The sequence below is a fragment of the Acytostelium subglobosum genome (assembly GCF_000787575.1).
Source record: "Acytostelium subglobosum LB1 DNA, scaffold: scaffold23, whole genome shotgun sequence".
NCBI classification, from domain to species: Eukaryota; Evosea; class Eumycetozoa; order Acytosteliales; family Acytosteliaceae; genus Acytostelium; species Acytostelium subglobosum.
The window spans coordinates 382,240-402,313 of record NW_012236510.1 but is presented as its reverse complement, the minus strand read 5'-3'; the positions used below and the strand labels follow the sequence as shown (position 1 = coordinate 402,313).

Sequence of the window (20,074 nt, the reverse complement as noted above, 5' to 3'; positions counted from 1 at the left end):
AGGCTCCTGTCCTGTTTCGCCAACACTCGTTGTGCTTTCGACGCATCTACTGGCTGGCAATGTTTGCATTATGGCTAGTGGAAGGCCCACACTCACACCTCACCTGGCTGCACTTCCGGTGGTCTGTCTCTGCTGATGTCCCGTCGAGTGTTGGGCTTTGCACCAGAGCCGATTTTTTGAAGTTTTTTGTGTGTGATGAGCGCCTCCATCTAACAGCCAATCAGAATGTCGGCTGGTGATTGTGTGTGTTGTATGTGTGATGGCTCGGTGATGCATTCAATCACAACACTGAGCGTGAACCTTTCAATTTGCCAACAGACATCGATAGGCACAGCACGCTCGCGCGATGTTTAGGAAAGTGAACGTCATTCAGAGAGAGATATTTTTGGTCAGGTCGACCAGACCATCGCAGGAGAGATGGATGGTGAAGTTGGTGTCGGGTCCTCGTTCAGAACAGCCAGTGGACTCGACTGACCAAATTAATGAATGAATGAATAATTTGAATGGTTGTATGAAAGTCCCATCGTGATTCGTACCCCTCTTACCAGTCAAAGGGTAGCCATGTTCGAGGCCAGGTCAGGCCCGATGTCTTATTGCTTACTTAAATGTGTCTTGGTATGTTGGGCATTCATGAATCATTTACCATCCAGCCATCAACAGATATTTGATGTATAAATGTAAGTCTGTACGAAGCTGTGTTGACATCCACATTTGGCGAAGAACGTGATGGAAGACAGTCGTTGTTGACAACACCTTTGGGATGAGACCCTTGCCAAGGATGCATGGCATTGGTCAAAGGTTGGACCCAAAGTGTTTGTTTGTTTGTTGCAGAGTTGGCTGACGTCTGGAGTCTATCGGACAAACTTCTGGTTTGTAGTTATACATCCATTAAAGCGGACGAGTACACCTGCAACCCAACATACAACTACTGCCAATCAAACTTGCGCGTTTGTGTCATGTGTGTTGGAGATCGCGATCATCTTGGATGGACTGACATGGCTTGGTTGGCTTTGGCTTTTTCATTGGCTTGTTGTTGGTCTTTGGCTTTGTAGAATGACCTGGGCATGTCACTTTGGTGTAAGGTTGAGTAAATAATGGTCAATCTACACAACATCTACTTCCCACTTTCTACGCTAAGACGATCATCGCAAACTTCATTCACTTCAAGTTATCTCGTAGTTGTTTCCAAATATAAGATATAGAGATAGATAGAGGGTTTGAATAAGTGAATGAGTGCAAGAATGAATTGAATGGTTGAGTGTATGATTGAGGGTTCGTTACTTCTTCTTTGAAAACATGAACTTCGTCGCCAAACAAACAAGCGACACAAGTGTTGCCAAACACACGAGCTAAACGAATGAAAGGAGGGTGGCATTGGATTGAGTTGTTAGTGTATAAATAGAGTGCGAGAGAGAGATAACATGTTACAAAGACTTCACATGAATGTACTGACAAAGGTCAGGATTATCAATACTACCAATGCATTCGCCACTTCTTCATCTTCATACATAAATCATCGTCACTTAAACAACAATGTACAACGATGTAGATTCACTACAACTACAACACCGCCAAAAGGTGCACAGGATATGAATACAAATACAAAGACACAGACACCTCCACCAAAGGGCACTGGCGACAAGTATCTCGATATGTATAGTGGAGAGACACCAAAGGAAGAGTCAAAGGTTGGACCAAGTACATCACCATTGGATCGTCCAGACTTTTGTCGCTCACTGTTGCTGATGAGAAAGTCTGGCACATTGTCATCGGTGAACATGCTGGCAAAGATGGAGTCAGAGGCATCGTCACCAGTCTACGGCTCAATCGTCCCTTACAGCGTGGTGCATGGCGAGAACAACAAGCTGACACCGGTCATTCTGCTGAAGAAGGACGATCCCCATCTGGCACACTTTAAACACTTCAACAAGGTATCGCTGGTCGTCTACCCACTGACGCCAAAGGAGCGACCACCCGCCGTCTACGCGCTTAATAGGGTCAACTTTGGCGGCAGGATCACACGTATTGACGATGAGGCCAAGAAGGCTGAGGCCAGGACATCATTCCTGGCCAAACACCCTGGCGGAGCAAGGATGATCGATAGCGGCGACTACTCATTGTATCAAATAGACATTGCTGACATCTATCATTACGAGCGCAAGTCGACCACTCGTGTCAACATGCGCGACTTTGACGCAGCCACTGTCGACGAGGTGTGTGTCGAATCACGCGATGTAATCGAGACACTCAATGGCGAGCACCATGAAGCACTACGCATCATCTGCGAGCAGTATGGAGACATTCAGATCGATGAGGCTTTCGTGTACTTTGTAGACAGTGCTGGCTTCAACTGCATTGCTAAGCGCAAAGGTACGGAAGAGTGGCTTGATGTGCGTGTGCCATTCGACCAACCATTCAAGACAGCCAAGGACTGCAAAGTAGGTCTACTCGAGACCATCAAGGATATCAAACTCAAGCATCTCGGTTGATCACACACTCGCACTCAATGAACTACTATCTTCAATCATTCAATCATTTATTCATTCATTGTTCTTGATTGAAGGTGCATGGTGCCCGGTGAATATGGATGATGTCTGTTGCCGCCAGGTGACATTTTGGCTGTATGTGGAGACATGAGACCATCATAAGAGGTCGACCCAATGTTGTTGATTGCTGTCAGTTGAGTTGGTGTTGTTGTTGCTGCGGTTGTTGTAGTTGTACTAGTTGTGGTGGTAGTGGTTGTTGATGGCGATGATGTATCTGGCGCCACTGGATACGACATATGGTAGTTGTCGTCTTGGTGATTGCCCATTGTGAAGCCGCCCATCATGTGCATGGCGTCCATGGTGTTGAGGTGGACACTGCCATTGCCTTGTTGGACATGGCCTTGGAGATACATGTTTGGATTATATACATGACATGGTATCTCTGGATAGTACATCTCGGAGAAGGTCGGTGTTGTTTGATGTGATTGATGTCCACTCTGTTGGACAATATCAGGAAGTAGTGCATTGGACATCTTGTCCATATTGGGTTGTATGAATGGGTTGCTTGGGAGTAGTCCCATCCCCAAGCCCATACCCATGCCGTCGCCTTCAAAGGCAGACCATAGTGACAATGGATTGGACATTGGCAAGGGTGGCACCTGGAAGTCGCTTGGCTGTGAGCTTGATGTCGAGGGTGAATGAGGTGCCGAGTCAGACGATAGTTCTTGGTGGCTGGATGACAAGGCTGGTTGGTCAATGATATCATTGTTGTTGGTGGAGGCATGTTGCTGTGATTGATTCTGTTGTTGTTGTAGTTGGTGATCTGTTGTTGATGTTGATGTTGTGGAAGAGCCGTTGTTTGTTTGGGCTGATATGGGGGTGGCGGTACGGGTGCCGCGTGGAGTGATTACATAGTTGTCTGGGGAGTTGGGATCTTCACCAGGGAAGTAGAGGGCATCGGTGGAGAATCTGTTTTCTTGGAGATACTTGTTCATTGTCACATCGGACTTCCTCAGCTTCTCAAGATGCTTGGTGATGTTGGCCTTCTTGGCGTAGAGTGTCTGGCGTCGGTAGACCGAGGCCTGGTACCTCGGACTAAAGTCGCCACATCCAATCCAAGTTGTATTCTTCTTTGGTTGAGGGTTGATCTCCTTAAAGAACTTTGGTACTCTTGACAACTCAATTGTGAGTGATAGTGACTCTGCGTTTAAATCAGTGACTCTGTTATGATTGTGATAGTTCCAGGTTTAATGATTGAATGGTCTTTAGCTTGGTTGATAATGAGTACTTACACCATGGATGATATGTCTGCGAATGATATTTGAATCTTGTACTTGGTGTTGACTTTGAGTAGCTCCCATACTAGTTGCTTCTTGGTGAAATAGATCTTGGCGGTGATGTCCAATGACTTGCAGTTTAGGTCCCAATTGCCAATGACTAAACGTTGAGCAGAGAAATTGATTGGTTTGAACTTGCCAAGATCAGGACTGTCTGGTGCCAAACTAGGTGGAGTGTACTCGTCCAACGATCTGCTCCTCATAGTCTCATGTGATGAGCCCAATGATGGTGGTCCCATTGGACTACTACTAATAGTATGATACATTGGATAATATTGTGGATTAAGTACTATATATTATGGGTTGGAATATGTTAACAATATGATTGATTGATTGATAGATTTGTTGGGTTGGCTAAACGGGGACATACCTAGTGAATAGGGTATCGGTGGAAAGGTTCCTTGGTAATATGACATCTGTGGACTAATGGCAAGATGTGCCAGTGATAGGGGAGATGGTGAATAGTTTGTGAAGTTAGGGGAGGAGTTGCCGTTGAGGTTGTTTGGTTTCCTCGGGCTTAAAATGGTTGGCGATGAATGTTCCTGGTGTTGGAGTGATGGTGATGAAGTTGATGAGGATAATGATGATCCTTGTGAAGGTGATGATGTTGATGAAGTTGTTGATGCCGCCGCTGTCCCTACTGAATTGCCACCTCCGTTAAGCCCTTTATTCAGAAGTTTATACTTGATTGACTCTTTGGCATGTGATATTGGAGGTGGTGGAGTTGGAAGAGGCGGGGCTGGCGGTGGTGTAGGACTTGTTGTCAGCTGATGAGGAACCTGAACCTGAACCTGCATAAGTTGTTGCTGTTGCTGTTGTTGCTGTTGTTGTTGTTGATATTGCATCATTGATTGTTGGAGTTGGAGATGTTGTTGTTGATGCTGCTGATAAAGTAATATCTGTTGGATTTGGAGTTGTTGCTGTTGTTGCAAATGATGTTGATGTTGCAATGCATGCATATCTATGTATGGTGTTGCGCCACCACCATTGGCTGCCGTCCCCGTGTTGTTAGGCAATGAGTTGGACATCATATTGCCAACTTTAAAGTTCTAATTAATTGGATTGATTGATTGATTGATTATTGAATTGGATTGTTTGAATTGGATTGTTTGAATTTCTGGAACTAAATTAAATAAAATAAATAAATAATAAATATTGTTGTTGTGATTGATTGATATTGATTGTTTGATTATGTCTCTGTTTGATTGATTGATGGAGTGTTAATACAATATTATGGTCGAAGGAAAGGTCGGACTGGCCGAGTTGTGTGTTGGTGTCACGTGGTGGCCAGAAGGCCTGGTGAGTGTGTGGATTATAAGATGATGTGTCGAAGAAGAAGTACAAGTAATATTAATTAATATGAGTAATATCCTAGGAGGAGGAGGAGTGATGACAGGTAAGAACCGCACCAAGGAAACCAAACCAAGAGGCGTAACGGCCAGTAGGATGGATGGATGGATGGTGTGAGAGGTGTAGGGTTAAAGGTAGACTTATAGCCAACGGACACGACCTAGTTAGCGTGGGTAACAAACACAACAAACACTCCTCTCAAGAGATGTCAATCGAGTGATGGCCACTCCTCCTCATCCTCCTCCTCCATCACTTTGAGATATGATCAAACAATCAAACACACACAGAAACAAACACAACATTGTTAAGTGGCATACGGATACCCATTTCTCGTATTTAAAAGAAGAGAGTGACCACTCTTTCTGATCAGATGATAAGTGATTGATGGGCGTAGCGCTGATGTTGTGGGCGTGCATGTCATTGCCACAATGATCATGGGGTTTCTTCGATGTTGGCACGCTGAGCGGGGTGATCGACGCCGGATTTGGCAGCATAAAGGTGACAAATGGGTCTTCGTGTGTTGACACCAAACAAGCCCTCAGGCCATGTGAGGGTGTGTTTTGGTGTGTGTGTGTGAGTGTGTCTGATCATGTGATTGTTTGGTTGATTGATTGGATTGATTGCTTGGTTGTCTTTATGATTGAATGAATGATTGATGGGACCACTCACTGATTTGACCAAGTCAGTCAAGCTATCAGCCAGCCAGTCAGTCTGAGTGTCTCAATCAATCACACTCTCATTATTGTTGGTGATTGGTGATTGGTGAATGAATGAGTGAGTGTGTGATTGTGAGATTGTTGTTGTTGCTGTAGTCCACCCAAAGGAAGGGTTTCCATTCAAGCCTTTGCACTTGTTGTTGTTGTTGTTGATGATGTTATTATTAACAGACATGCCCAACCTTGGATTACCAATACAACTAAAATGGAAGGTGTATGTCTTGATTTGATGAATGGATTGATGGATGGATTGTAGAAAGGATGATGGGACGTCCCCCAACAATTACACCATATGTCATCTTTGTTCACCATAAAAGGAATGGAGTGAACCTTCACTCTTGATGATGCAGGTGAAGGTCGTCAGGTGGTTTGATGATTGTTATAACTTTGTTTGAAAAGAATAGAATGGACGATATCCAACAACATTGTGGAAATGGAATGAGGTCTTGATGAATCTTCAAGAAGCCCCAACAATAACTAATGAGCAAACATACATTGAGTGAAGTATTATACATTACCTTTGTGATCAATGAGCTATTGAATGAATAAATGAATGAATGAATTGGACTGAATCTTCAAGTAGTCTAACAAGGTGAATGTTGTTGGATATATCATAAGGTACTCTATGTTTCTGATTGATTGTTCAAAGAATGGATGAGTGAATGATTGAATATGACAAGGGTTGATGATAATGATGATCAAACATTATAAGGTCAAGGTCACTTTGTCTTTGTTCTAAGTCTTACCGTTATGTGAAGGATATGATTGATTGATTGAGTGAGTGGAGGACTAGAAGGAGGAGAAGGAAGAGGAGATGTAAAGTATCCCTCTCCCTTTGGAAGTTGCAAATGAGTGAGTGAGTGAGTGAGAGTGTAGGGTACCACTTGGCATCAGCTGAGGAATAACCAAAGCATTAATCCATTCCATCACCATCAATCAATCAATCAATCAATCCATACTCTTACTTCCATTCATCCAATCCATCATCACACCCGCATTCAGATTGCTTCAGGACAAGTAAATATGTAGGATGGACTACTGACTTTGGGGCTGGTTGACAGAGAGAGTGATCAGCACATTGTTCGAATGAGTGTTATGGTGGTAGGGGGTAATAATGAGGCCTCTTATGAGTCCTGGCCCTATTAGGTGCTACTTTGGGAATGACATTGTTCGCGAAGCCAGGTGCTAAATGCATGGATAGGGGCTGCACCTGATGCTGTTTATTGGGTAATAATGTTGCTGTTGTTGTTATTGTTGTTGTTGATGATACCCGATCTGAAACATGTTCATTCAATCATTCATTYCTTAATGCATTATGAAATGACAACCTTAACGGGAATGAATGTTTGTTTGATGGCCATCAATCAGTAACCTGTGGAATTCCCAAACGACATTGCGCGCAACTCTAATCTAGTATGTTACATGTGTGTGTGTTGACGATGTAAGTTTGGCATCCACCAACATAAGCCTTGTTTGTTCAAACGGCTGCAGACCTGTTACTCGAGGTTGAGAGTTTAGTTTAAATGTTCTCCTCTTCACTCCATTCATCTACCCAGTTTACAACGAGGTTGATCACCATCCTCACACACACAAACACTTACACAAGATCAGAGTGATCAACTTATGTGTGTAGTGGTGCGGGCCAAACGAAAAGACACTGAAAGGGCTTTGTGGATCTGTGATTTGCCGGGTGATTACATCATTCTGCGAAGTGGTTATGGGGGCGCTGAGGCTATTGGGCAATAACTTTGTGCAAACACAACTAGTTGGTCACGTGACAATCCCATGGGCAGGTGGAGCACGGAGGCCACCAAACTGATCCACTTTGCTTGGCCGAGTGTTGAGGCCTTTTAAAAAATACACGACATGAAAGATGGAAGGAATAAAGATCAGTCTGAATCTGACCAATATCCATCTTGGTCCTTGTCTCCGTTCCACACGTTGACATTGAACTCTTTGTTGAATGTGGATGACCCGAATCGTTTGAGCTCAGGCATCTCGCTGTCAGGTCGCACGTCGCTGTTGGTGTTCGTGCTATTGTTGTTGTTGTTGAGGTCGCCGAGTTGTAAAGGTAGCGATGTCACCGGTGCTACTGCTGTTGGTACCTTGTTGTTCTGCTGTTGTTGTGAGCTCGTGATTACACTGCTATCCAACTCCTCTTGTGTGTTGGCCACGACATCGTCATCATCCACTTCATCGCTTGCAACCGCAGGCTGTCCATCTCCAGCATCATCTCCAACATCTTCCTCTTCTTCAGAGTCGATGTGTGGGAGAAGTGATGGCGGTGGCCGGAGAATGGGGGTCTTGTTCTTGGACGGGTTTGTGCTGGGCTTAAAGATGAAGCCCCCGAGATTGGTTCGTCCTCGTCCGTCAAACTCGTTTTGGCTTAGCAACGAACGCATGTAAATGGATTGCATGGACATCTTCTTCTTCTCCTGCTTCTTCTTCTTGGCAGCCTGGGTCGCTTGTGAGTCTTGTGAGGTGTCCATCGAATCTTCCGGCGTGTCATCACAAATGAATGAATCGTTGACGTCATAGTCATCCATGTTCTCATCGCCACTGTCCAAGCTATCGTCCTCGTCCTCATCATCTGCCTCGAGCTCAAAGAGATTGAGAACCCTGTCCTTGATACGTGGTCGCTTGGTTCTTTTCTGGACGGGGGACGAGTTCTCGTCCGTGACGCCACTGCTCTCCTCAAGCAGCGAGTCATCGAGCTTCCTCTTTGGAAGCTGCTGTGGCTGCTGTTGGACCTTCTTTCTCTTGATTGGACTGATTGCGCACTTCTTGAGCAGTCTTGATGTGTTGCGATCCTTGTCTGGCTTTTGAGGTGTTGTGAATGATATGTTCAACGGTGATGAAGAATGTTGAGGAGGTGACCTGGCGATAATCTCATCATTGCTGCTGCTGTTGCTTGGGTTTGGATTCGTGTTCGTGGATACAACTACGCGCACGTCATTGGCGACAACAACAGAGGCGGAGGAGGAAGATGTGGATGGCTTGTTTGGTGATACATGTACAGGACTCGACTTGTCCACATTGCTCATGGGCTTGGCTGGCGTGGACGTATCAGAGTGTGAGAATGCCACCGTTGTTGGTGGCATTGTGGACGATTTGGCAGGTGGACGAAATGATGGAGGTGTTCGAATGACTATTGGGTCCAAGATTACTGGCACCTCAATGTCACCTAAGTCTGGCGGTAGGAACAGTCTGATTGGGGAAGACGACGTCGATGCCTTGGTCGGTTGTGGAGTTGGTGGTGAAGGGACATCACCACCAAAGTCGTCAAAGTCAAAGTCGATGGTGTTGTCATTTGGCGGAGCCTGTTGATCATGATGTTCTTGATTATCAATATCAATGTCGACACGTATTGGCTCCTGATGGAGTCGATCATGACGATCAATCTCTGGTGAGGGCACACTTGGATTGTAATCATTGAATGCTGGTGCCGATGAGTTGTCCTTGTCTATGTCCATGCCATTGCCCATGCCCATACCAACACCATCACCGACGTTCTTGTAGTATTGGCTCATGATGGAATCGAGCTCGGACTGTTTGTTGCGCTCGATGCTCTCATAGATTGATACCATGATGTTGGTGCACACTGAGTGATCGACCTGATGAGTAGGCGTTGCAATGTTGTTCAAGTGACTCCATCGTTGAAGATCCAGTGGGACATTGATCGTGGAAGCATCCTTATAATTGTTGTCCAAGTACCTTATCTCCTCGTTGGTCAAGAATGCTGATCTCTTCTTAACTCTCTTTACCTTGCCATCATGGCCCATGGCAGTCGCGGCATGCCTTTCAACACTGTCCACCTTTCTATACTCCGCCCTTGGCCATAGTCCATCGGGTAACTATATTGATTGATTGATTGAGTGAGTGGATAAATGAACGAATGAATGAATGGATGTCAAACTTACCATTCTTTCAGATCGATGGAATACGAATACATTCATATCCTTTGTGATTGAGTCTAGTTTGGACTTGGAGTTGTGATAGATGTCCTCTTCGACGCCAGCCGACAATAGGACAACACATCTTCCTTTACGCTTGCGACCTGTTCTGCCCATACGCTGGATGTTCCTGACGGTTGACTGCTGTGTGTCGTAGCAAATGATGAGATCCACCTCTCCAAAGTCCAAACCCTCCTCTCCAATGCATGTTGCCACCAATGTATTATAGGCACCCGATCGGAAACGATTGAGAATAGATGCCTGCTCCGTCTGATTGAGTCCTTTCGAGTTCTTGCCCTGTGCCTGACCAATGAATGGCATTACCTTGATCATAGACGATGTGGTTTTGCCAATATGATTGATAATCTCTTGTACAGTTGCACGATTCTCCACAAACACCATTACTCTTGTCGATGTCTCAGTTGAGTTTGCTTTGTTTGATTGATTGTTTGGGTGAGTGTGTTGTTGGGCGGGCGAGATTGAATGAATGAATATACTTACTAAAGTGATCAGTGATCACTTCACAGAGCTTGTTCAGCTTGCCATGAGTGACCTTGCCTGTCATTGACGTTGCCAACGTCATCATGTCATTCCAATCACGCGAACCAAGTATCTCAACGACTGGCTTGGTCTTCTTGGCACCAAAGCCCTTGATGATATCATAAAAGTAGTCCAGGCCATGTTTGATCAGTGTGTTTGAAGCTCGACATAGATTGATCAATGCTGTGAAGTTGTTAAACAATCCAAAGTTCTTCTCTTGTTTCTTCATCATTATCTCTCTCATTTGAATGGCGAATCCCATGCTGATCTATTTGTATGATTGATTGAATGAGTGAATGAGTGGGAATGATTGATTGATTTGACGTGATGGATGCTTACTTGATCGAGTGGCTTGCGACATGCACCAGACTTGTTTAGGTTGTTGTAGGGGATCTGCTTCACTCTATTCAGGAGGTCAAGGAGTGGTTGGATCTGCGCGGTGATGGGCACGACAATGACTTCGATCTGCTTCTGATGTACATAGGGACTGATGTCCAGTGACTTCTCCGTGCGAATGTCCATCTTTGAGATGAGCAGGTTGTCAATGACAGTCTGGATCGACTGCTTTGTGCTGCCAGGTGACGCTGTCAATGCGAGGATGCGGAAGTATCGTGTGGCCTTGGCAATCATCTGCACCGAAGTGCAGTACGAGTACTCGCCCTTGGCCTTGTGCGCCTCGTCCACCACGACCAGCGAGATGTTTGAAGGGTCGCAGCGGCCCGCCTCAATGTCCTTGGCAAGGATCTGAGGCGTGAGAAAGAAGATGCGCTTCTTGGTCCAGCCAGTGACGCGCAGCTGTGCCTTGACGCTGCCCGTGAACTCGACCGTGTCGCTAAGTGGTATGCCAGTGATCTGATGAAATGCTTCGTATTGCTGTGAGACAAGTGGGCGCGAGTGCACCATGAACACGATCTTTGAGCGAGGGAACCATCGGTAGAAGTTCATCATGACCACCGAGGCGATGAATGTCTTGCCCAGGCCCGTGGGGAGGCAGACCATTGTGTTGCGATAGAATGCGTTGGAGACAATGTTGTACTGATAGTCGCGCACAGTCATGTTGTCGGGATAGATATACGTGTCGAGTGCATCCTCGTCCGTCTCGGGCGGGCTGTCCAGTTGGATTGAAGGGAATTGAAACTGTGCAGGTGGTCGATCAGAGTATCGAACATCTGTTTGAAGTTGTGGTTTCTTTGATTGAGTTTTGTTGTTGTTGTTGTTGTTGTTGGATCTTGCTGTGTTCATCGCAGTCGATGAAGTTGATGTCGTTGTCGTGGATGTTGTAGATGATGTGTCGCCAATAACATCAGAGAAATCAAACTCAAACTCGAATGTACTATCTACATGTGCGTCCATTGTTTGTTGTTGCTGTTGTGCTGCAGCAGCAACACTAGGAGTAGTAGAACGGGGAGGCTGCGCAGACACAGCCGCAAAGGGTGTATGTTTATGTCCAACATACTTGGGCTGTTGATGTTGATATTGATTCTGTTGATTCTGTTGTTGCTTTTGAATAGCCTTGGACTTCTTGGAAGTTGTACTTTGAGGCAGTACAGTGCCATTACCAAATGGATCGAATGGCTCATCTTGTCTAGAAGATTGTGCTATACTACTCTTTCCAAAGAATGTATCATTGTTATGTAAACTACTACTTGTCAATGATGAAGATGAAGAGGTCGTATATCTTTGTATCAATGTTTGTTTCAATGACTGTTGATTATTCGTATTCGAATTCGTATTAGATTGTTGTTGTTGATGTTGTTGATTAGGAGCTAATGATGAACTCTTCATTAAGTTTGATTTAAAGCTGTTACTACTACTGTTGTTGAGATTATTGTTATTGTTGTTGTTATTGTTTGAAAACAACAATGTCTTGCTTGGAGTGAATGAGTTTGTAACATTCATCTTCTACTACTATTACCAGTATTGTTCATCAACATGGGAATGAGCAATGTCAATGTATGACAATGCCTATTGGTATCTGTAACAAGATCTTGTTAATGTGTGAATGAAGTTGATGAGTGTCATAAGTTCCCAAATGTGTGAGAAAATCAGGATCAAACAAAACTCAACTGCTCATTTCCTGTAAATTGATGAGTCAAGTTTGTCAAACCTGGACATGGGTAAATGGATGATTACGATACGATGGTTTATTATTCCAACGATTGGTTGGTGTGTGACTGCTGCTGCTGGAAGTAAGTAGTGTAGTGTACATATGAATGATGGTATGATAGGTGTTTGGGTTGGGGAATGGATGATGTCGCCTCATTGGAAGTCACTGGAAGGGTGGAGCACATTGTGCGCTCTCCACACATGTGTTGTTGTTGTCCAATGTCCAATATCCAATGTCCAATGTACAATGATTGATTGAATGAATGATAATATATGTGTATAAATATGAATATAAATATGTCTGTGTATGTATGTCCATGTCCATGTCTAGTTGATTGATTGATGTATGCTACATTGATGATGATGATCGTTCGTTCGCTCTCGTTCGTTCGTTCGCCTATTTGATCCAATATACATGGCATGCATGGTATACCATACACAGTATGTTATGTCTCTCGCTCATCAAACGCCAACAGAGATTGAACGGCTATTCATCTGGGATATCTTATGTGTGAGAACATTGTGGAGGAATTGAACGCACTTTTGTGACAGGACTAGTCCCTCCATCGGATTGGAAGTCGACACGTCGTATAGATTGGGCGCCACGACAATGGCCAAATTCTGTGGCGTCATCTTGTTGATACGCGAGTATGAGGCCACTTGAATGAGAAGGTCCATTAGCCAATCCAACAAATTCTTTTGCATCTCTGGCAGTCTGTTGACCGCCTCCACACATTCATCAACATCGCCACAATGGAATATCTTCTCAGTTGGTACTGAGTTCAAGATTGGTGATGGTAACTCGCGGTACCAAATCTACAAGAGGTCGAGGGTTGTCGAGGGTTGAGGGCGAGGGTTAGGGTAAGGGGTCCACACGCATAGCCTCAGCTGAGGTGGGCCATCACCATACCTTTATCAATGATGCTACTGTGTTGATGTCATTGCTTGAGGAGAACTCATTCTTGTTCATTAGTTCCTTCATCTTGCGGATTTCGGTCTGCTCGCCAGCGAGACGGAAGAGTCCCTCTTGTTCTAGACCTCCATACTCGATAAGTGATCGCTTCATCTGTGCTAGGATGGAGGGGACGCGATATCCTTCGTCCTCGACAAAGTCCAGACCGACAGGGTCGACGCCAAACACGCCCGTCTCGCAACGGATCTTGACCGTGAGGAAGTGGCTGACGCCGCCCTCAAGACGCAGCACAGCCTTGTGATTGGCGTTGATCTTTTGGTTGACGATCAGCTTGACCTTGACCACCTTGGACTTGCCCTTCTCGAGGGCGCCCGTCGCCGGGCTGAAGCTGAGCTGGAACTCCTTGGGCAGTGATGGCTCAAACGTGAACTTGAGCTTGTTGCGGCTGAGGTTGGTGATTGTGAACTGGTCCTGGACAGACGTCTTGAGCGGGCATGGACGCTCGCCAAGGGCAAAGTCCAGCACGCTCTTGGACACCTCGATGCCGCCGTGGTTCGTCGTGCCAATCTCGTCGAGGATTGGCTTTGAGCGGTAATCGACTGATGTGGGTGCGCTGGGTGTGAAGCCAACTGGTGCCGAGTTATGTCCTGTCGACTTTGATGATGACGATCCCATCTTGTGTGGTTTGCTAGACTTTGGTAATAGTAAGAATGAGCTCAATGTTTTAGAGTATGCTCTGGCAAGTTGTTTGGGGCCGGACATGTGTGTGTATGAGTGTAGGTTTGATTGATTGATGGATGATGGATGGATGGATTGATGCCAAACTATAAATTATTATATATCTAGTATATCTTGATCTTGATTGATTGATTGATTTGAATGATTTACGGTATGATAATATGTTGTGTTTGATGTTGTCCACCTCACAAACTAAACTTCCAACAACCTCAACTGATCAAGAATGATAGTGAGAGTGAGGGTACGTGATCGTGTGATTGATTGACAGACTGCCTGCCTGACTAATTGATTGATTGATTGACTGCCTGCCTGCCTGACTGACCAACCCATCCGACGTCCGACATCCGCCATCCACCATCCGGATGGGTCATTCTCCAGTTAATGAACATGCCATGCCATGCCAACTCCTAACACCTATATCTACTACTATTGCTCTAATTGGTGATGATCAATCACACAAACGCAGAAACACACATAACACATAACACACACATAAACAATCACCAACTCGAGTGATGGGTGTCAGTCCGGGACAGACAGAGGGTGGGTGGTAGTGGTAGTCGACTGATGGTATTCCATCCCATCAATGTGTGTGTGTACCTTATGTATTCCAATACATTGAGGTTGTAGAGTGTTGATGTCTGGGGTTGATGTCGAGTGTGAGTGTGATGAGTGATTGAAGGGAGTGATCACACACAGAAACATAAACACACGCGTAGTGTGAATTGTTTACTTCCTTAACTCGAATGTTACTAAATATATCCATCTACCTAGTTGTATTCAACAACAATAACATAGTGGGGGATATGAATGGGTTGTGTTGTATTGTGTGATTGATCGATCGAATGAATGAATGAATGAATGAATGTGTGATGGATGGTGACATGTCTGTACTGAATCAAATGCTGATAGAATACCTTCCAAAACATGTTTGTTTGCTAGTTCTAGCCAAAGTTGGATGTTATAAGTAGTAATAGTAATCGTAGTAGTAGTGTACCTTGTGTTCCTTTTAAAGTGTTATTGCTAATATTTGATTGATGTTGTTCTGGGTGTTGTTGACTACGTCGTTTCCTTGTTTTTCTTCACCTTCTCTCCACCTTGGTAAACAGAACTCTGATCAGTCAGTGTTCGTGTCCCTGACCCAAACAAAGTGGGCTCACACCCATCAACAAGAATGTAAATTGATCAAATAAAAAAAATAAATGATTGATTCCCACCTTGCAAAAACAGACCAGACTATTGGTCTGATGGTCAATCCATAATCAATCACAAGGTAAAGATGGGCGGTGCTGACCGAATGTTCAATCGAATTGGTGTTTGCTTGGTTGACTGACTAGCCTTGCTTTGACGAAAGGGGAAGAAGAGGGAAGGAAGGAAGGAAGAGGAAGAAGAAGATGTACAAAAGAGGGTGATAAAAGTTTAATTGTATTTGTTCACTGGTCGACACTCGACTGTCCAAGAGTGACCATACTGCGTGTTGTTTATCGTATTACCACTTGTCTAGACCCTTGAGAAGGATAATAACTCCCCAGATAATGGACCAGAGCCAGCCAACGAATGGAAGACACAACTAAAATAGTATAGTATTGTATGTTAAGATTATATTCATACTCATACTCATACTCTTAATCATTTCAATGTAAGAATTATACATACCTGAAGGACTCCAATCAAGACACACCAAACATTGCAGTTATCCAAGACACCAAGAATGATAGTTCCAATACCTACAATTAATGAATGAATATGAATATGAATTAGTTAATGATCAATCGATTGAGAATGAATATGAATGAGATGAACATACCGAACAAGAAGAAGTCGAGGATTCCACAGATAATCATAACATTCTTCTCAAGACTTGGAATTGCCGATGGCAAGAAGTGATCTCCAGCTCCCATTATTTATGTATGTATATTAGTAAAAGTAAATAAAACTTTGTTTATAAGATTGATTTGCAAATGAATTGAATGAATGAATGATGCTGATGATGATGTGAACACAACAAAGTTATTTATATCTATGTGTATGTGTGTGTGTAAAGTAAAGGTAACAACAATAATAATTTGAATAATTGAAATGAATGAATGTTGTTGGGTTGTGAGTGTGGGTGTGTATGACTGTGTGTTGAAGTGAGATAGATAGAGTGGGCTTCTTCTTTCCTTTCTTTGCTCTTCAACACAGCAATTAATTGAATGAACCAATGAATGGTTGGATATTATAATAATTTATTTTCATACACCTCCAGGACTCGGCACCAACATGCCCTCTAGTCTTTTTTGTCAACAATTCAGACACTTTGTCAAGTGAGGGGTATCCACCAAAAGGTGTATATGTTATTAATTACCACCTATGCAAAGAGTCCGGGGTTGGTAGGATTCGACTGAGATAGAGATAAGTTGGTATCGAACAATCACACACACACACATATAATTAGTCAGTTATTCTAACGAACTGGACATGTGATTTGTGTGTGTGATAGTGTGTTAATTAATGATCAAGACGAAAGTGTGAGTGTATGTATTGTTGTAAATCAACACAGATCATTCATATCACATGTGATAGGTTATAATTATAACATTGATGGTTTGGTCAGACAAGACAAGACAAGACAATCATGATTGTCACATGGGATGTGGATTGTATCAGTCAGCATCTTAATCAAGAGAGAGGTGTAGGATGGAGACTGAAAGAATGAATCAATCAATGTTTGGATTGGATGATGATGAACTTGGGAGAACATGATTGAATGACACTCATAATATAAATTGTGATGGTGATATTAAGAACTGTATCACTCACTAATCAGTGTGGGTGATACTGATTATACATTAATAGAATATCTTATTTGGACACATCACTGGAAACACTGACGATGACGATGACTACGACAAGTCGGAATGAATGAATGATTGATTGATCAAGCTTTGTTACCCGGTTTGGCTTGGTGCTTGTGATGAGATTGTAGGTTGATCCTTTCTGGAATGGTCAAGGGTCACAACAACACTCCATTATCCAATATCCGACTCCTCCGACAACGCGCCAAACTCTGCCGTCCAACGGATACGACGCATTCCTCCATCCGTAGTGCGAATAGTAATAATAACAATAGATAGTATTAATATTGTGTGATATTACTGATTATCATCACTAATATCAATATCCGTCAATCAATCAATCAAACAATCAAGGGAATAAATCAATCAACTCAATCCATCAATCTATCTGTTCATCTACTATCTATCCATATCTTTATATCGATATAATCTACTCTTTCTCCACTCATCCATCCATTCATTGTTATTGTATAATATTAATATATTTAAAATGATCAAATATAATAATATCCTTATAATTGTTACCCTCTTGGTATCAATGACTTTGGTCCTATCTTCAGGTCCTCCTAAATGTGGTACTAAGCCATGTCCACCTGGTCACACATGTTTCTCCAATGGTCCAAAGAAATATTGCCAAGGTAATAATCAATTATTCACTCTATCACTCATTCAATCAACCTAATATTAATCCAACTTATTCCAACTCCATTCCATTCCAGGTGACTTGACCAGAATATTCAATATAACACAATCAGTGGTTAATAAGTGGCTAGACACAAGATTGAATAGACAGGTTGTCCAGGTCAACGTGGATATATTCAATCTAATGACCGATGGAGTTGATAATATTCTGATCGACAACAAGTTGTTGCCTATGGGTACCACTGAGTTGTGGAAGGTGACAAGGGTGGGTGGAGGCGACATCAAACTACCAACGTACGAGACCATGATCCGTGCAGGCACCAACGTATCATTCGGTTACATCACACCTGGTACCAACTATGTTAACTTTTGGATCAAAACCGTCAAGGTCAATGTACCAGAGTTGGATGGATGATCACAATCAATCAATCAATGATTGATCATCATCCATTAATACTTGTCGACAATATATATATATATATCTATCTATCTAACTTAAGATGTACAAGTGTGTTAGGGCAAGGTTAAGGGTAAGGGTAAGGGTTGGTTCATTAATGGTACAGCGACAACAACATTGGAATATGAATTGGAATGGATGGAATTGGGTGAGGGGAAGTGATGAGGTGATTAGTTGATGATGCATCCACTCTTTGCTGGTTTGGCATTTGATTGGTTGGATGCAGACTGGGTGGCGGTCGAGGATGATGATGATGAAGCGGCTTCCTCAACATAATCATTCTTTTCTTCCTCCTTGGACTCTTTAGCAGCTGCTGGTGCCTTGGTCGACTCTAGTTTGGGCGAGACCACCTTCAATGCAGTGATGTCACTCTCTGACAGCTTCTTGTTGGCATCAAACAGGGCGTAGGTCTTCTCGTCCCAGGCACTGTTGGTTGGGGGCATGACAAACTCTCTGGGCTTGGCAAGTCTGTTTCCATCTGGTAGGGCGACCACCTCGTCTGGGATGGTCTGGTATCCAATGACCGTGTTCTCACGCTCGAACCTTGTGTTCTCGGTGCCCAGGATCTTGCTGAGATAGTTGGTTGGGCCTTTGAGGGCGTCGCGCGTGATTGTCACACTGACACATGTGTCGATCAATGACGTGGCGTTCTTGAGGGCGAAGCTTGCCTGGCGACCAGACACGATGGCGTCACCGTACTTGTGTGTGGCGTTCTGGTTGAACGCGGCCAGATAGTAGGCGAGCGACTGGTACACCGACATCTTATAGTTGATAAACACGACCAGCTTCTCCAGACGCGCCTCAAACAGGTTGTCGATGGTGTTGAGCGAGTCCAGCACCTCTTGATAGATCTTGGAAGTGTCGACGGCCAGGTTGCAGATGACCGACGTGGACGTGTTCTTCTTGAACGCTCTGCCAATGGTGATCTCTTGCGACTGGCCAAGCGCCTGGAGGAAGAGGGCCTTGAGCATCGAGTCGCCAAAGTCCACGCCACGCTCGCTCTTCTTCAACTTGGGCGCCACCTTGTCGCGCAGGAATTGGAAGCATCCGGCGGCTTTAAGCAAGTAGTCGTAGATCACCTGTCTCACCTCCTCCTCGATGCCGTCCTCCTTCTGGTTGGTGGTCAGCAGCGACTGTGAGTAGCCCATGTACCAAATGCCAAGATTGAATACAACGTTGGCAATCTCCATCAATGCATCGCTCGACTTGATCACACGTTGCTGGCCAGCCAGAGTAGTCCACTGGAATTGCAATCTAGTACGAAGTGATTCGACCTGTTGTTTGATGGCCTTTTTGGTATCCTTGTCATCGTCATCCTTGTCATCCTCTTTGTCACTGCTGCTGTCGTCGTCACCATCCTTCTCCTCCTTGTCCTCTTTATCATCGTCCTCCTTTTCATCCTTGTCCTCTTTGTCATCATCCTTGTCACTGTTCTCGTAGTCATCATCAATCTCATTAATTGACTTGACCTTTCCGACTGTTGGCATCACTGATGATGCAGCCAATGTATCACCAATGAATCCACCCAACATTGATAGATAGTCCTCAGTTGCCTTTACCAACTCCTTGACATCAACTGTTGTTAATGTTTGTGTGTATATATGTTAGGATTGAGTATTCATTGTAAGTAGTGTACACAATACATACTCTGTGCCAAGTCTCTTGCCTTCTCTGAGAAGTAGAATGTATCATATTGCTTTGAGACGTCAGAGAGTTGTTGTGCGAATTGGAACATCTGTGGACTTGATGGATCCTTTGCCAACAGAGCCAGCTTGTTTCTATAGTCCAAAGATGATCTCTGCTTCAATCTATGTATAAACATGCAGTATATATCGAATGATGGTCTGTTCTCCATGATTGTTGATTCCTTTCTTCTAGCTTTATAAATAGATATATGCTAGTTAACTTATATAGATTGGTTGATTGATTGATTGATTGATTCTAAAATGGTACTGTTACTAAAGTACTATAATATGTAATATTGTATGTATCTCAAGAT

General features: G+C 43.9%; 6 protein-coding genes across 6 annotated transcripts; 1 reads left to right on the top strand and 5 right to left on the bottom strand.

Annotated features, from left to right (window-relative positions):
• Nucleotides 1-1,508: 1,508 nt before the first annotated feature.
• SAMD00019534_097020 (hypothetical protein) lies at nucleotides 1,509-2,480 on the top strand (the record flags this gene model as incomplete). Its single annotated transcript, XM_012895169.1, has 1 exon — nucleotides 1,509-2,480. A coding segment is annotated over one exon (972 nt), but the record flags the coding sequence as incomplete, so codon positions are not given.
• Nucleotides 2,481-2,536: 56 nt separating this feature from the next.
• Nucleotides 2,537-4,851, bottom strand: SAMD00019534_097010 (hypothetical protein; the record flags this gene model as incomplete). Its single annotated transcript, XM_012895168.1, has 3 exons — nucleotides 2,537-3,707; nucleotides 3,779-4,112; nucleotides 4,194-4,851. The coding sequence occupies 3 exons, from the start codon at nucleotides 4,849-4,851 to the stop codon at nucleotides 2,537-2,539; spliced, it is 2,163 nt and encodes a 720-aa protein (XP_012750622.1).
• A 2,927-nt stretch (nucleotides 4,852-7,778) lies between these two features.
• Nucleotides 7,779-12,167, bottom strand: SAMD00019534_097000 (hypothetical protein; the record flags this gene model as incomplete). The annotated part of the gene is made up of 5 exons (XM_012895167.1): nucleotides 7,779-9,743; nucleotides 9,810-10,273; nucleotides 10,344-10,650; nucleotides 10,722-11,769; nucleotides 11,839-12,167. 5 exons carry the CDS (start codon nucleotides 12,165-12,167, stop codon nucleotides 7,779-7,781), a joined length of 4,113 nt encoding a protein of 1,370 aa, XP_012750621.1.
• A 786-nt stretch (nucleotides 12,168-12,953) lies between these two features.
• SAMD00019534_096990 (hypothetical protein) lies at nucleotides 12,954-14,175 on the bottom strand (the record flags this gene model as incomplete). Its single annotated transcript, XM_012895166.1, has 2 exons — nucleotides 12,954-13,304; nucleotides 13,399-14,175. Coding segments are annotated over 2 exons (1,128 nt in total), but the record flags the coding sequence as incomplete, so codon positions are not given.
• A 1,453-nt stretch (nucleotides 14,176-15,628) lies between these two features.
• On the bottom strand, nucleotides 15,629-16,040 carry SAMD00019534_096980 (hypothetical protein; the record flags this gene model as incomplete). The annotated part of the gene is made up of 3 exons (XM_012895165.1): nucleotides 15,629-15,709; nucleotides 15,796-15,866; nucleotides 15,947-16,040. 3 exons carry the CDS (start codon nucleotides 16,038-16,040, stop codon nucleotides 15,629-15,631), a joined length of 246 nt encoding a protein of 81 aa, XP_012750619.1.
• A 2,205-nt stretch (nucleotides 16,041-18,245) lies between these two features.
• Nucleotides 18,246-19,930, bottom strand: SAMD00019534_096970 (hypothetical protein; the record flags this gene model as incomplete). Its single annotated transcript, XM_012895164.1, has 2 exons — nucleotides 18,246-19,651; nucleotides 19,723-19,930. 2 exons carry the CDS (start codon nucleotides 19,928-19,930, stop codon nucleotides 18,246-18,248), a joined length of 1,614 nt encoding a protein of 537 aa, XP_012750618.1.
• Nucleotides 19,931-20,074: the final 144 nt, after the last annotated feature.